Source organism: Oncorhynchus keta, chromosome 17 (genome assembly GCF_023373465.1).
Source record: "Oncorhynchus keta strain PuntledgeMale-10-30-2019 chromosome 17, Oket_V2, whole genome shotgun sequence".
NCBI lineage: Eukaryota > Metazoa > Chordata > Actinopteri > Salmoniformes > Salmonidae > Oncorhynchus > Oncorhynchus keta.
In genome coordinates this window covers 61665805-61681531 of record NC_068437.1, presented here as the reverse complement: position 1 = coordinate 61681531, position 15727 = coordinate 61665805, and the positions used below count along the sequence as shown (strand labels likewise).

General features: G+C 43.3%; 1 protein-coding gene across 6 annotated transcripts in view; it reads left to right on the top strand.

Annotated features, from left to right (window-relative positions):
• myrf (myelin regulatory factor) overlaps positions 1-15727 on the top strand; it is a 138775-nt gene that overhangs the window by 37292 nt on the left and 85756 nt on the right. For 3 of the 6 annotated variants that reach the window (XM_052466955.1, XM_052466953.1, XM_052466954.1), the window contains exons 5-7: positions 7471-7699; positions 11897-11997; positions 13729-13864. In XM_052466955.1, coding sequence (XP_052322915.1) covers positions 7471-7699; positions 11897-11997; positions 13729-13864 — 466 coding nt within the window. The remainder of the gene's footprint in view (positions 1-7470; positions 7700-11896; positions 11998-13728; positions 13865-15727) is intronic. The other 3 variants (XM_052466958.1, XM_052466957.1, XM_052466956.1) reach the window with 2 other exon arrangements.

Below are 15727 nucleotides of genomic sequence, written 5' to 3'. Positions count from 1 at the left end.
AAGTCTCTGAATGTCCTTGAGTGGCCCAGCCAGAGCCCGGACTTGAACCTAATCGGATATCTCTGGAGAAAAATGAAAAAAGCTGTGGAGCGCGACGCTCCCCATCCAACCTGACAAAGCTTGAGAGGATCTGCTGGGAAAGAATGGGAAAGAATGGGAGAAATTCCCTAAATACAGGTGTGCCAAGCTTGTAGCGTCATACTCAAGAAGATTTGAGGCTGTTGTCGCTGCCAAAGGTGCTTCAACAATGTACTGAGTAAAGGGTCTGAATACTTATGTAAATATGATATTTCTGTTTTTTTATTTGTAAAACATTTGCAAAAAATATAAACTTGTTTTTGTTTTGTCGTTATAGGGTATTGTGTGTAGATTTATGAAGGAAAAAAACAATTGAATCCATTTTAGATGACGGCTGTAACCTAACAAAATGTGGAAAAGGTCAAGGGGTCTGAATACTTTCGAAATGCACTGTGTCGACAACATTGACCCCACAGTGACCGTACGTACATAACCCAATCAGAAGCCATGGATTACAGGCAACATTCGCAATGAGCTCAAGGCTAGAGCTGCCACTTTCAAGGAGCGGGATACTAATCCAGACACGTATAAGAAATCCTGCTATGACCTCAGATGAACCATCAAACAGGCAAAGCATCAACACAGGACTAAGATTGAATCGTACTACACCGGATCTGATGCTCGTCGGATGTGGCAGGACTTGAAAACTATTACGTTCTACAAAGGGAAACCCAGCCGCGAGCTGCACAGTGACGCGACCCTACCAGATGAGCTAAATGCCTTTTATGCTCGCTTTGAGGCAAACAACACTGAATGTATGAGAGCACCAGCTGTCCCGGAACGATGTGTGCAAGACCATTAAACCGGTTAAAATTCACAAGGCCACGGGGCCAGACGGATTACCAGGACATGTACTGTGAGCATGGGCGGAGAAACTGGTAAGAGCCTTCACTGACATTTTCAACCTCTCCCTGACAGAGTCTGTAATACCTACATGTTTCAAGCAGCACACCATTGTCCTTGTGCCCAAGAAAGCCAAGGTAACCTGCCTAAATGACTACCGCCCTGTAGTTCTCACGTCTGTAGCCATGAAGTGCTTTGAAAGGCTGGTAATGGCTTACATCATCAACGTCATCCCGGAAACCCTAGACCCACTCCAATTCGCATACCGCCCCAACAGATCCACAGATGATTGCGGTCTCTATTGCACTCCACACTGCCCTTTCCCACCTGGACAAAAGGAACACCTATGTGAGAATGCTGTTCATTGACAACAGCTCAATGTTCGACACCATAGTGCCCACGAAGTTCATCACAAAGCCAAGGACCCTGGGACTAAACGCCTCCCTCCGCAACTGGATCCTAGACTTCCTGACGAACCGCCTCCTGGTGGTTCAGGGTAGCCTAGTGGTTAGAGCGTTGAACTAGTAACCGGAAGGTTGCAAGTTCAAATCCCCATGCTGATCCTCAACACGGGGGCCCCTCAGGGGTGCGTGCTCTGTCCCCTCCTGTACTCCCTGTTCATCCATGACTGCGTGGCCAAGCGTGACTCCAACACCATCATTAAGTTTAGGCAGTGGTAGGCCTGATCACAGACAACGATGAGACAGCCTATAGGGAGGGAGGAGGTCAGAGACCTGGCAGTGTGTTTCCAGGACAACCTCCTTCAACGTGATCAGGACAAAGGAGATGATTGTGGACTGGACAGGAAAAGGAGGACCGAGTTCTACAAAATTCCATAGTAAATACTACATGGTCGAGGGCTACTACAGTGTTGTATTGTAAACTAGTATTTTTGCACGTAGGCTGCTATGTTAAATACCTGATGGAACTCTGAAATATTCACATAATAGCTGGATGAGTTTATTTCTCACTGAAATGATATGTATCTTTCTGCATTTCAATGCAAGTTGTAGAAGGCAACACAAGTAGTCTTACGTCCTGCTCCTCACACACACCCGTGTTGGTCTTTCCCATCAGTGAGAAGGTGTGGAAGGTCTTATCTGATTGGCAGACCTCCAGGAAGGAACAATGGAAAGTACCATTAGCCTAAGGTGGAGGGAACCTGGCCTGATTACCAACGAGATGAGACAGAATTAAAATGATAGCACTGTATTTCTGTATTGGATATACACAGGGCCTTCAGATTGTATTCACACCTTTTTCACTTTTTCCACATTTTGTTACATTTAGATTTAGATTTATGTTTTTAGATATGTTTACAACTTAATTAAAAAAAGTAAAAGCTGAAATGTCTTGAGTATTTAAGTAAGTTAAATACTTACTTATTTAAGTAAGTATTTAACTCCTTTGTTGTGGCAACCCTAAATATGTTCAGGAGTAAAGAGTGGACTGTGTGCAATAACAGTGTTAACCAGATGTTTTAATGACTGCCTCATCTCTGTACCCTACACAATTATATGTAAGGTCCCTCAGTCGAGCAGTGAATTTTATACAGAGATTCAACCACAAAGACCAGGAAGGTTTTCCAATGCTTCACAAAGAAGGTCACCGATTGTTTAAAAAATCAATTAGAATATGTGGACAACTATAAATACCTAGTTGTCTGGTTAGACTGTAAACTCTCCTTCCAGACTCATATTGAACATCTCCAATCCAAAATTAAATCTAGAATCTGCTTCCTATTTCGCAACAAAGCCTCCGTCACACACGCCGCCAAACTTAACCTCGTAAAACTGACAATCCTACCGATCCTTGACGATGTCATTTACAAAATAGCCTCCAACACTCTACTCAGCAAACTGGATGAAGTCTATCACAGTGCCATCCGTTTTGTCACTAAAGCCCCATCAGCCACCCACCACTGCGACCTGTATGCTCTCGTCGGCTGGCCCTCGCTACATATTCATCGCCAGACCCACTGGCTCCAGGTCATCTATAAGTATTTGCTATTTAAAGCTCCGCCTTATCTCAGCTCACTGGTCACCATAACAACACCCACCCGTAGCACGCAGGTATATCTCACTGGTCATCCCCAAAGCCAACACTTCCTTTGGCTGCCTTTCCTTCCAGTTCTCTGCTGCCAATGACTGGAACGAATTGCAAAAATTGCTGAATTTGGAGACTTATATCTCCCTCACTAACTTTAAGCATCAGCTATCTGAGCAGCTAACCGATCGCTGCAGCTGTACATAGTCCATCTGTAAATAGCCCATCTGTAAATAGCCCATCCAAGTACCTACCTCATCCCCATATTGTTTTATTTACTTTTCTGCTCTTTTGCACACCAGTATTTCCAGTATCTCTACTTGCACATCATCATCTACTCATCTATCACTCCAGTGTTAATCTGCTATTATATTATTAATAAAAACATTCCAAAACATAATACTGCAAAAATGTGGCAAAGAAATTAACATTATGTCCCTTACAAAGTGTTATGTTTGGGGTAAATCCAACACAACACATCACTAAGTACTACACTTCATTTTTTCAAACATGGTGGTGGTTGCATCATGTTATGAGTATGCTTGTCATCGGCAAGGACTAAGGAGTTTTTTAGGATAAAAATAAACGGAATGGAGCTAAGCGCAGCAAAAATCCTAGAGATAACCTGGTTCAGTCTGCTTTCCTACAGACACTGGGAGACAAATTCCCCTTTCAGCAGGACAATAACCTAAAACACAAGGCCAAATATACACTGGAGTTGCTTACCAAGACAACACTGAATATTCCTGAGTGGCCTAGTTATAGTTTTGACTTAAAATCGGCTTTAAAATCTATGGCAAGACTAGAAAATAGTTATCTAGCAATGATCAACAACCAACATGACAGAGCTTGAATATTTTTTTCAAGAATATTGTGCAAATATTGTACAATCCAAGTGTGCAAAGATCATAGAGACTTATCCAGAAAGACTCACAGCTGTAATTGCTGTCAAATATGATTCTAACATGTACAGTATTGACTCAGGGGTCAGATAGGTGAGAAAAAAAATGTATTTGATTGATTTTGAATTCAAGCTGTAACACAACATGTGGATTAAGTCAAAGGGTTTGAATACTTTCTGATTGTATCTTAATGGATGGGAGGGTCACACTCACAGCTATTACAATACTGTGTCATCTGAGGGTTTTCCTGGTAAAAGATTGTATGGGAACCTAGCAACAGATTATCAATAGTAGCATTCAAAAACACCAAATACACTGGACAAAGAATGCTGGTTTGACCCCCTGTCTGTCTTCAATGTATTTGGGTCAAGTTATCAGACTCAGTGATAACCAGGACTAGGAACTAGTGGTCCTGTTAGAACGTGAACCTTCGCCCTAGTCTGAGGTCCTGAATGCTCTGGAGCAGGAACTAGTTGTCCTGTTAGAACGTGAACCTTCGCCCTAGTCTGAGGTCCTGAATGCTCTGGAGCAGGAACTAGTTGTCCTGTTAGAACGTGAACCTTCGCCCTAGTCTGAGGTCCTGAATGCTCTGGACCAGGAACTAGTTGTCCTGTTAGAACGTGAACCTTCGCCCTAGTCTGAGGTCTTGAATGCTCTGGACCAGGAACTTATATTGTATATACACATAGATGTTTATGGACGGTGCCTTCGTCCATTCAGACCCCTTGACTTTTTACACATTTTGTTAAGTCACAGCCTTAATGTAAAATGGAATACTTTTTCCCCTCATCAATCTAAACACAATACCCCATAATGACAAAGCAAAGCACAGGTTTTCAGAATTTTCTAACAGGTCGTTGTCCTGTTAGAACGTGAACCTTCGCCCCAGTCTGAGGTCCTGAATGCTCTGGAGCAGGTTTTCATCAATGATCTCTAAGTACTTTGCTAAGTTCATCATTGCCTCGATCCTGACTAGTCTCCCAGTCCCTGCTGCTGAAAAACACCCCACAGCATGATGCTGCCACCATCATGCTTCAACGTAGGGATGATGTCACTAGGCATTCAGGCCAAGGAGTTAAATCTTGTTTCTCATAGTCAGTGTCCTTTAGGTGCCTTTTGGCAAACTCCAAGCGGGCTGTCATGAGCCTTTTACTTAGGAGTGGCTTCCGTCTGGTCACTCTACCATAAAGACATGATTGGTGGAGTGCTGCAGAGATGGTTGTCCTTCTGGAAGGTTCTCCCATCTCCACAGAGGAACCATAAGGTTCTTGGTCACCTCCCTGACCAAGGCCCTTCTCCCACGATTGCTCAGTTTGGCCGGGCGTCCAGCTCTAGGAAAAGTCTTGGTGGTTCCAAACGTCTTCCATTTAAGAATGATGGAGGCCACTCTGTTCTTGGGGACATTCAATGCTGTAGAAATGGTTTGGTACCCTTCCCCAGATTTGTGCCTTGACACAATCCTGTCTCGACGCTCTACGGACAATTCCTACGACCTCATGGCTTGGTTTTTACTCTGACATGCCCTGTCAACTGTGGGAACTTATATAGACAGGCATGCGCCTTTCAAAATCATGTCCAATCAATTGAATTTAAAAACATCTCAAGGATGATCAATCGAAACAGGATGCACCTGAGCTCAAGTTCGAGTCTCATCGCAAAGGATCTGAATACTGAAATAATAATGTCTAAAAAAAATGTCTAAAAACCTATTTTCGCTTTGTCTTTATGGAGTATTGTGTGTATAGTAGTCTATTTTAGAATAAGGCCATAACGTAACAAAAAGTCAAGATGCCTGAACACTTTCCAAAGGCACAGCGGTCTAAGGCACAGCGGTCTAAGGCACAGCGGTCTAAGGCACTGCGGTCTAAGGCACTGCGGTCTAAGGCACAGCGGTCTAAGGCACAGCGGTCTAAGGCACAGCGGTCTAAGGCACAGCGGTCTAAGGCACTGCGGTCTAAGGCACAGCGGTCTAAGGCACAGCGGTCTAAGGCACTGCGGTCTAAGGCACAGCGGTCTAAGGCACTGCGGTCTAAGGCACAGCGGTCTAAGGCACAGCGGTCTAAGGCACAGCGGTCTAAGGCACAGCGGTCTAAGGCACTGCGGTCTAAGTCACAGCGGTCTAAGGCACAGCGGTCTAAGGCACAGCGGTCTAAGGCACAGCGGTCTAAGGCACTGCGGTCTAAGGCACAGCGGTCTAAGGCACAGCGGTCTAAGGCACAGCGGTCTAAGGCACAGCGGTCTAAGGCACAGCGGTCTAAGGCACTGCGGTCTAAGGCACAGCGGTCTAAGGCACAGCGGTCTAAGGCACAGCGGTCTAAGGCACAGCGGTCTAAGGCACAGCGGTCTAAGGCACAGCGGTCTAAGGCACAGCGGTCTAAGGCACAGCGGTCTAAGGCACAGCGGTCTAAGGCACAGCGGTCTAAGGCACAGCGGTCTAAGGCACTGCGGTCTAAGGCACAGCGGTCTAAGGCACAGCGGTCTAAGGCACAGCGGTCTAAGGCACCGCGGTCTAAGGCACAGCGGTCTAAGGCACTGCGGTCTAAGGCACTGCGGTCTAAGGCACTGCGGTCTAAGGCACAGCGGTCTAAGGCACAGCGGTCTAAGGCACTGCGGTCTAAGGCACAGCGGTCTAAGGCACAGCGGTCTAAGGCACAGCGGTCTAAGGCACAGCGGTCTAAGGCACAGCGGTCTAAGGCACAGCGGTCTAAGGCACAGCGGTCTAAGGCACAGCGGTCTAAGGCACTGTATCATCAGATGATACAGTATGATGATCAGAACAGGCAGAACTTGATAATACTGCATAAAAATGTCTTCCTCCCTGCCTTTCTCCCCATCTTCCTCCCTGTCTTCCTCCCTGCCTTTCTCCCCGTCTTCCTCCCTGTCTTCCTCCCTGTCTTCCTCCTTGTCTTCCTGTCCTTCTCCCTGTCTTCCTCCCTGTCTCCCTCCCTGTCTTCCTCCCTGTCTCCCTCCCTGTCTTCCTCCCTGTCTTCCTCCCTGTCTTCTTCCCTGTCTTCTTCCTTGTCTTCCTCCCTGTCTTCCTCCCTGTCTTCCTCCCTGTCTTCCTCCCTGTCTTCCTCCCTGTCTTCCTCCCTGTCTTCCTCCTTGTCTTCCTGTCCTTCTCCCTGTCTTCCTCCCTGTCTTCCTCCCTGTCTCCCTCCCTGTCTTCCTCCCTGTCTTCCTCCCTGTCTTCCTCCCTGTCTTCCTCCCTGTCTTCCTCCCTGTCTTCCTCCTTGTCTTCCTGTCCTTCTCCCTGTCTTCCTCCCTGTCTTCCTCCCTGTCTTCCTCCCTGCCTTTCTCCCTGTCTTCCTCCCTGTCTTCCTCCCTGTCTTCCTCCTTGTCTTCCTGTCCTTCTCCCTGTCTTCCTCCCTGTCTTCCTCCCTGTCTTCCTCCCTGTCTTCCTCCCTGTCTTCCTCCCTGTCTTCCTCCCTGTCTTCCTCCCTGTCTTCCTCCCTGTCTTCCTCCCTGTCTTCCTCCCTGTCTTCCTCCCTGTCTCCCTCCCTGTCTTCCTCCCTGTCTTCCTCCTTGTCTTCCTGTCCTTCTCCCTGTCTTCCTCCCTGTCTTCCTCCCTGTCTTCCTTCCTGTCTTTCTTCCTGTCTTCCAGACACTCACATGCTGAGGACCATGACACCAGAGAACATGTGTCACATGACCTCGCCGCCGCTCCCCCCGCACGGCCATGGCTATCCAAACATGCACCGGGACATGTACCTAAAGCCTGAGCCAATGATCTCGCAGTACTCCATTGGTCCCACCTCCAGTGGGAGTTGCCAGGACCTGCAACAGAGCCAGATGCTGCATCAACTATTGCAACACCCACAACAGGGACAAGAGTGAGTGATCAATCAACAAATGTACCAATCAATCAACCAAACAATTAATGAATTGTAAACATCTGAGGTTGTGAAGGGGAGGAGGAAGAAGATAATGGGATAATGTACAGACTGTTGAAACTGTAGATAATGTGATCCTGTAGATACTGACATACTGTAGATACTGAGATACTATAGATAATGTAAATACTGAGATGCTGTAGATACTATAGATACTGTAGATAAATGCAAATACTGAAATACTGTAGATACTGAGATGCTGTAGATACTGAGATAATGTAGATACTGTACATGCTGAGATACTGTAGATAATATAGATAATATAGATACCATAGGTAATGTAGATACTATAGATAATGTAGTTCATGTAGATACTGAGATACTGTAGATACTATAGATCATGTAGATACTGTAGATACTGAGAAACTGTAGATACTAAAGATACCATAGATAATGTATATACTGTAGATACCATAGATACTGTAGATACTATAGATAATGTAGTTACTATAGATACTATAAATACTGTAGATACAATATATCATGTAGATAATGTAGATACTGTAGATACTATAAATACTATCATGTAGATAATGTAGATACAATATATCATGTAGATAATGTAGCTAATGTAGATACTGTAGATACAGTAGATTATATAGATAATGTAGTTACTGTAGATACTATAGATACTGTAGATACTGAGAAACTGTAGATACTGAGATACTTAGATACTGTAGATACTATATATACTGTAGATACTGTAGATACTGTAGATACTATAGACACTGTAGATACTATAGATACTGTAGATACTATAGATACTATAGATACTGTAGATACTATAGATACTGTAGATACTATAGATACTGTAGATACTGTAGATACTGTAGATACTATAGATACTGTAGATACTATAGATACTGTAGATACTGAGAAACTATAGATACTTAGATACTGTAGATACTGTAGATACTGAGAAACTATAGATACTTAGATACTGTAGATACTGTTGGGGGCTGTAGATACTGAGATACTGTAGATACTATAGATACTGTAGATACTATAGATACTGTAGATACTTAGATACTATAGATACGGTAAATACTATAGATACTATAGATAATATAGATACTGTAGATACTGTAGATACTGTAAATACTATAGATACGATAGATACTGAGATACTATAGACACTTTAGATACTATAGATACTGAGAAACTATAGATACTGTAAATACTATAGATACTATAGATACTATAGATACGATAGATACTATAGATACTATAGATACTGTAGATACTGAGATACTATAGACACTTTAGATACTATAGATACTGAGAAACTATAGATACTGTAAATACTATAGATACTATAGATACTATAGATACGATAGATACTGAGATACTATAGACACTTTAGATACTATAGATACTGAGAAACTATATATACTGTAAATACTATAGATACTATAGATACTATAGATACTGTAGATACTATAGATACTGTAGATACTATAGATACTGTAGATACTATAGATACTATAGATACTGTAGATACTATAGATACGGTAAATACTATAGATACTGTAGATAATATAGATACTGTAAATACTATAGATACGATAGATACTGAGATACTATAGACACTTTAGATACTATAGATACTGAGAAACTATAGATACTGTAAATACTATAGATACTGTTGATACTGTAGATACTTTAGATACCATAGCTACTGTAGATACTGTCGATATTGTAGACACCATAGATACTGTACATACCGTAGATACTATAGATACTGTAGATACTGTAGATACCATAGATACTGTAGATACCGTAGATACTGTAGATACCGTAGATCCTATAGATTCTGAGATACTATAGATACTATAGATACTGTAGATACCATAGATACTGTAGATACCGTAGATCCTATAGATTCTGAGATACTATAGATACTCTGATACTATAGCTACTGTTGGTACTGTAGATACTATAGATTCTGAGATACTCTAGATACTGCAGATACAGATATACTGTAGATACTGAGATACTGTAAATACTATAGATACTGAGATACTGTAGATAGTGTAGATACTATAGATACTGAGATACTGTAGATACTGTAAATACTATAGATACTGATATACTGTAGATACTGTAGATACTATAGATACTGTAGATACTATAGATACTGTAGATACTGTAGATACTGAGATACTGTAGATAGTGTAGATAGTGTAGATACTATAGATACTGAGATACTGTAGATAGTGTAGATACTATAGATACTGAGATACTGTAGATACTGTAAATACTATATATACTGATATACTGTAGATACTGTAGATACTATAGATACTGTAGATACTGTAGATACTATAGATACTGTAGATACTGTAGATACTGTAAATACTATATATACTGAGATACTGTAGATACTGTAAATACTATATATACTGCGATACTGTAGATACTGAGATAATATAGATACTGTAGATACTGTAGATACTGAGATACTGTAGATACTGAAGATACTGAGATACTGTAGATACTGAGATAATATAGATACTGTATATACTATAGATACTGAGATACTATAGATAATGTAGATACTGTAGATACTCTAGATACTGCAGTAGTTACTGCAGCACCCATAACCATGGCTAGAGTGAGTGATGGGTGTAGAAGGGAATGATGAAAGGAGGATAGGAGTGGGGAGGGAGGAGGGATGGACGGAGGGGGGTAGGTAGGAATGAATTGCTTCACCATCTACTGCAGCAGTGGAAGGTGGTTCATGGAGGGAGGAATGGAGGGAGGAATGGAGGGAGTAATGGAGGGAGGAATGGATGGAGGAATGGATGGGAGGAATGGAGGGAGGAATGGAGGGAGGAATGGAGGGAGTAATGGAGGGAGGAATGGATGGAGGAATGGATGGGAGGAATGGAGGGAGGAATGGAGGGATTAATGGATGGAGGAATGGAGGGAGGAATGGATGGAGGAATGGAGGGAGTAATGGATGGAGGAATGGATGGAGGAATGGATGGAGGAATGGAGGGAGGAATGGAGGGAGGAATGGAGGGAGGAATGGAGGGAGGAATGGAGGGAGGAATGGAGGGAGGAATGGAGGGAGTAATGGAGGGAGGAATGGATGGAGGAATGGAGGGAGGAATGGATGGAGGAATGGAGGGAGGAATGGAGGGAGGAATGGAGGGAGGAATGGAGGGAGGAATGGAGGGATTAATGGATGGAGGAATGGATGGAGGAATGGAGGGAGGAATGGAGGGAGGAATGGAGGGAGGAATGGAGGGATTAATGGATGGAGGAATGGAGGGAGGAATGGATGGAGGAATGGATGGAGGAATGGAGGGAGGAATGGAGGGAGGAATGGAGGGAGGAATGGAGGGAGGAATGGATGGAGGAATGGAGGGAGGAATGGAGGGAGGAATGGAGGGAGGAATGGAGGGATTAATGGAGGGAGGAATGGAGGGAGGAATGGAGGGAGGAATGGAGGGAGGAATGGAGGGAGGAATGGAGGGATTAATGGATGGAGGAATGGAGGGAGGAATGGAGGGAGGAATGGAGGGAGGAATGGAGGGAGGAATGGAGGGAGGAATGGAGGGAGGAATGGATGGAGGAATGGATGGAGGAATGGATGGAGGAATGGAGGGATTAATGGAGGGAGGAATGGATGGAGGAATGGAGGGATTAATGGATGGAGGAATGGAGGGATTAATGGATGGAGGAATGGAGGGAGGAATGGAGGGATTAATGGATGGAGGAATGGAGGGATTAATGGATGGAGGAATGGAGGGAGGAATGGATGAAGGAATGGAGGGAGGAATGGAGGGAGGAATGGATGGATGGAGTAATGGAGGGAGGAATGGAGAGAGGAATGGAGGGAGGAATGGATGGAGGAATGGGGGGATGGAGGAATGGATGGAGGAATGGAGGGAGGAATGGAGAGAGGAATGGAGGGAGGAATGGATGGAGGAATGGAGGGAGGAATAGATCGAGGAATGTCAGCTGTAGCAGAGGGAAGGTGTGATCAGGAGAGAAAGAGATGAATGTTTTTCTGGAAGACCAGAGAGGAGTGCCCTCCATCTCGTGTTTCAGTTGATCAATCAATCTTGATCTCTGGATGAAAATGATTACGTTCCGAACATGTGTTTGAGTTTATGTGTGTGTTTACAGTGGGATAGCAGTCCACCAGGCAAAGAAGAGGAAACATGCTGACGGTCCTGACAGCACCCTGAACTCTCAGATCCTCACAGGTATCATCAAACAAGAGCCAGGTAGGCAGGCATATCTTTGTCTGTCTCTCTCTCTCTCTCTCTCTCTCTAGCTCTCTCTCTCTCTCTCTCTCTCTCTCTCTCTCTCTCTCTCTCTCTCTCTCTAGCTCTCTCTCTCTCTCTCTCTCTCTCTCTCTCTCTCTCTCTCTCTAGCTCTCTCTCTCTCTCTCTCTCTCTCTCTCTCTCTCTCTCTCTCTCTCTCTCTCTCTCTCTCTCTCTCTCTCTCTCTCTCTCTCTCTCTCTCTCTCTCTCTCTCTAGCTCTCTCTCTCTCTCTCTCTCTCTCTCTCTCTCTCTCTCTCTCTCTCTCTCTCTCTCTCTCTCTCTCTCTCTCTCTCTCTCTCTCTCTCTCTCTCTCTCTCTCTCTCTCTCTCTCTCTCTCTCTCTCTCTCTCTCTCTCTCTTTCCTTCTGACTTTCCCCCATTACCTCATTCTTATATCCAAACATATTGTCATATGCATACGCTCGCACATTAATAAAAAAATACACCTTTAGGTATAAAATACATCTTTAGGTATAAAATACACCTTTAGGTATAAAATACACCTTCTTTAGGTATAAAATACACCTTTAGGTATAAAATACACCTTTAGGTATAAAATACACCTTTAGGTAACATCAGGCCACAGTGGCCTCCCTCCACTTTTCCCTGTTATGTTGCCTTGGCAACATGTTGGGAATTAAAGAAGAAAGTCACACAGTCTATGAATGCCCATAACAATGTAATTAGTAAGCATAACCATCATGACATCATGACATCATGACATCATAACCATCATAACCATTATAACCATCATGACATCATAACCATCATGACATCATAACCATCATGACATCATGACATCATAACCATCATAACCATTATAACCATCATGACATCATAACCATCATGACATCATAACCATCATGACATCATGACATCATAACCATCATGACATCATAACCATCATGACATCATAACCATCATGACATCATGACATCATGACATCATGACATCATAACCATCATGACATCATAACCATCATGACATCATAACCATCATGACATCATGACATCATAACCATAATAACCATCATGACATAACCATCATGACATCATAGCCATCATGACATCATGACATCATAACCATCATGACATCATGACATCATAACCATCATGACATCATAACCATCATGACATCATGACATCATAACCATCATGACATCATAACCATCATGACATCATGACATCACAACCATAATAACCATCATGACATCATAACCATCATGACATCATAACCATCATGACATCATAAACATCATGACACCCATTACAGTATATCGATTGTGTGACTTTCTATTTTTAATCATGACATCATAACCATCATGACATCATAACCATCATGACATCATAAACATCATGACATCATGACATCACAACCATCATAACCATCATGACATCATAACCATAATAACCATCATGACATCATAACCATCATGACATCATAACCATCATGACATCATAACCATCATGACATCATAACCATCATGACATCATAACCATCATGACATCATAACCATCATGACATCATAACCATCATGACACCCATTACAGTATATCGATTGTGTGACTTTCTATTTTTAATATATATATTTACTCTCTGTTAGTCAGCACCTACAAACATTGTTGGGTGACCATCAGCTCATGCTATTATTGTGCAGACTAACATGTGATCTTGTGTTTCCCCCTTACGCAGTAGACATTGTTTCTGGCCCAGGTTTGATGGCGGATGCTGATAACTCCTACCTGGACCCAAACTACCAGTGTATAAAATGGCAGCCGCACCAGCAGAACAAGTGGACGCCGTTGTATGACGCCAACTGCAAAGAGCTGTAGGTGTCTCTCTATGATTCATTCATAGGCTACCATATGTAAATTAATATGATATCTGTTTGTTTTCATGAGAAAGAAGATATTGACAAGGATATAATTTATAAAGCAGAGAGAGAACGAGAGAGAGAGAGAGAGGGAGAGAGAGAGAGGGAGAGAGGGGGGGAAGGGAGAGAGAGAGAGAGGAGAGGGTGGTATTCAGGAAGGAGAGGGGAGAAAGGGAAAGAGAGCAGGTGAAGATAGTGGGGGAAAGGAGGGGGAGAGAGGAGAGAGAGGGAGGGGAGAGAGAGGAGAGAGAGAAGGGAAAGAGAGCGGGGGAGAGAGAGGGGGCGACAGAGAGTGGGGAAAGGGAGGGGAGAGAGAGGAGAGAGAGGGAGGGGAGAGAGAGGAGAGAGAGAAGGGAAAGAGAGCGGGGGGAGAGAGAGGGGGCGACAGAGAGTGGGGAAAGGGAGGGGAGAGAGAGAGAGGAATGGTATTCAGGAAGGAGAGGGGAGAACAGAGTGATCTAGAGAAGGAAGGTTTTAAAGATTCCTTGGAGGTGAGTGATGCGGGGGAGTAAGAGCAGGGTTTCGGTTATGAAAGAGAGGAGGGGAGGAGACGGAGGCAGATAACAAGGGGAGGGGATGGATGAGGGTGAAGAAAGAGAGGAGGGGAGGATAAATGTACGAACACCTACTTGTGGACATTGCTATGCTGAACTGGGAATTGTGAGATTGAGGGATAAGCGGTGTGTGGTATGTAGTGCATACCATTAGGTTATTGTCATCAACAGGTGGCTCATCTTAGCTGGTTCACTCACGTTTAAAACATCATCTTGATGTATGGAGTATAACATGATTAGGAATACTCTTTGTCCCCGTAAGTGGAGACTGTAAGGACTTCAACATGACTCATAAACCCTAGTGGAGACTGTAAGGACTTCAACATGACTCATAAACCATAGTGGAGACTGTAAGGACTTCAACATGACTCATAAACCATAGTGGAGACTGTAAGGACTTCAACATGACTCATAAACCATAGTGGAGACTGTAAGGACTTCAACATGACTCATAAACCATAGTGGAGACTGTAAGGTCTTCAACATGACTCATAAACCATAGTGGAGACTGTAAGGACTTCAACATGACTCATAAACCATAGTGGAGACTGTAAGGACTTCAACATGACTCATAAACCATACTGGAGACTGTAAGGACTTCAACATGACTCATAAACCATAGTGGAGACTGTAAGGACTTCAACATGACTCATAAACCATAGTGGAGACTGTAAGGACTTCAACATGACTCATAAACCATAGTGGAGACTGTAAGGTCTTCAACATGACTCATAAACCATAGTGGAGACTGTAAGGACTTCAACATGACTCATAAACCATACTGGAGACTGTAAGGACTTCAACATGACTCATAAACCATAGTGGAGACTGTAAGGACTTCAACATGACTCATAAACCATACTGGAGACTGTAAGGTCTTCAACATGACTCATAAACCATACTGGAGACTGTAAGGACTTCAACATGACTCATAAACCATAGTGGAGACTGTAAGGTCTTCAACATGACTCATAAACCATACTGGAGACTGTAAGGACTTCAACATGACTCATAAACCATAGTGGAGACTGTAAGGTCTTCAACATGACTCATAAACCATAGTGGAGACTGTAAGGACTTCAACATGACTCATAAACCATACTGGAGACTGTAAGGACTTCAACATGACTCATAAACCATAGTGGAGACTGTAAGGACTTCAACATGACTCATAAACCATACTGGAGACTGTAAGGTCTTCAACATGACTCATAAACCATACTGGAGACTGTAAGGACTTCAACATGACTCATAAACCATAGTG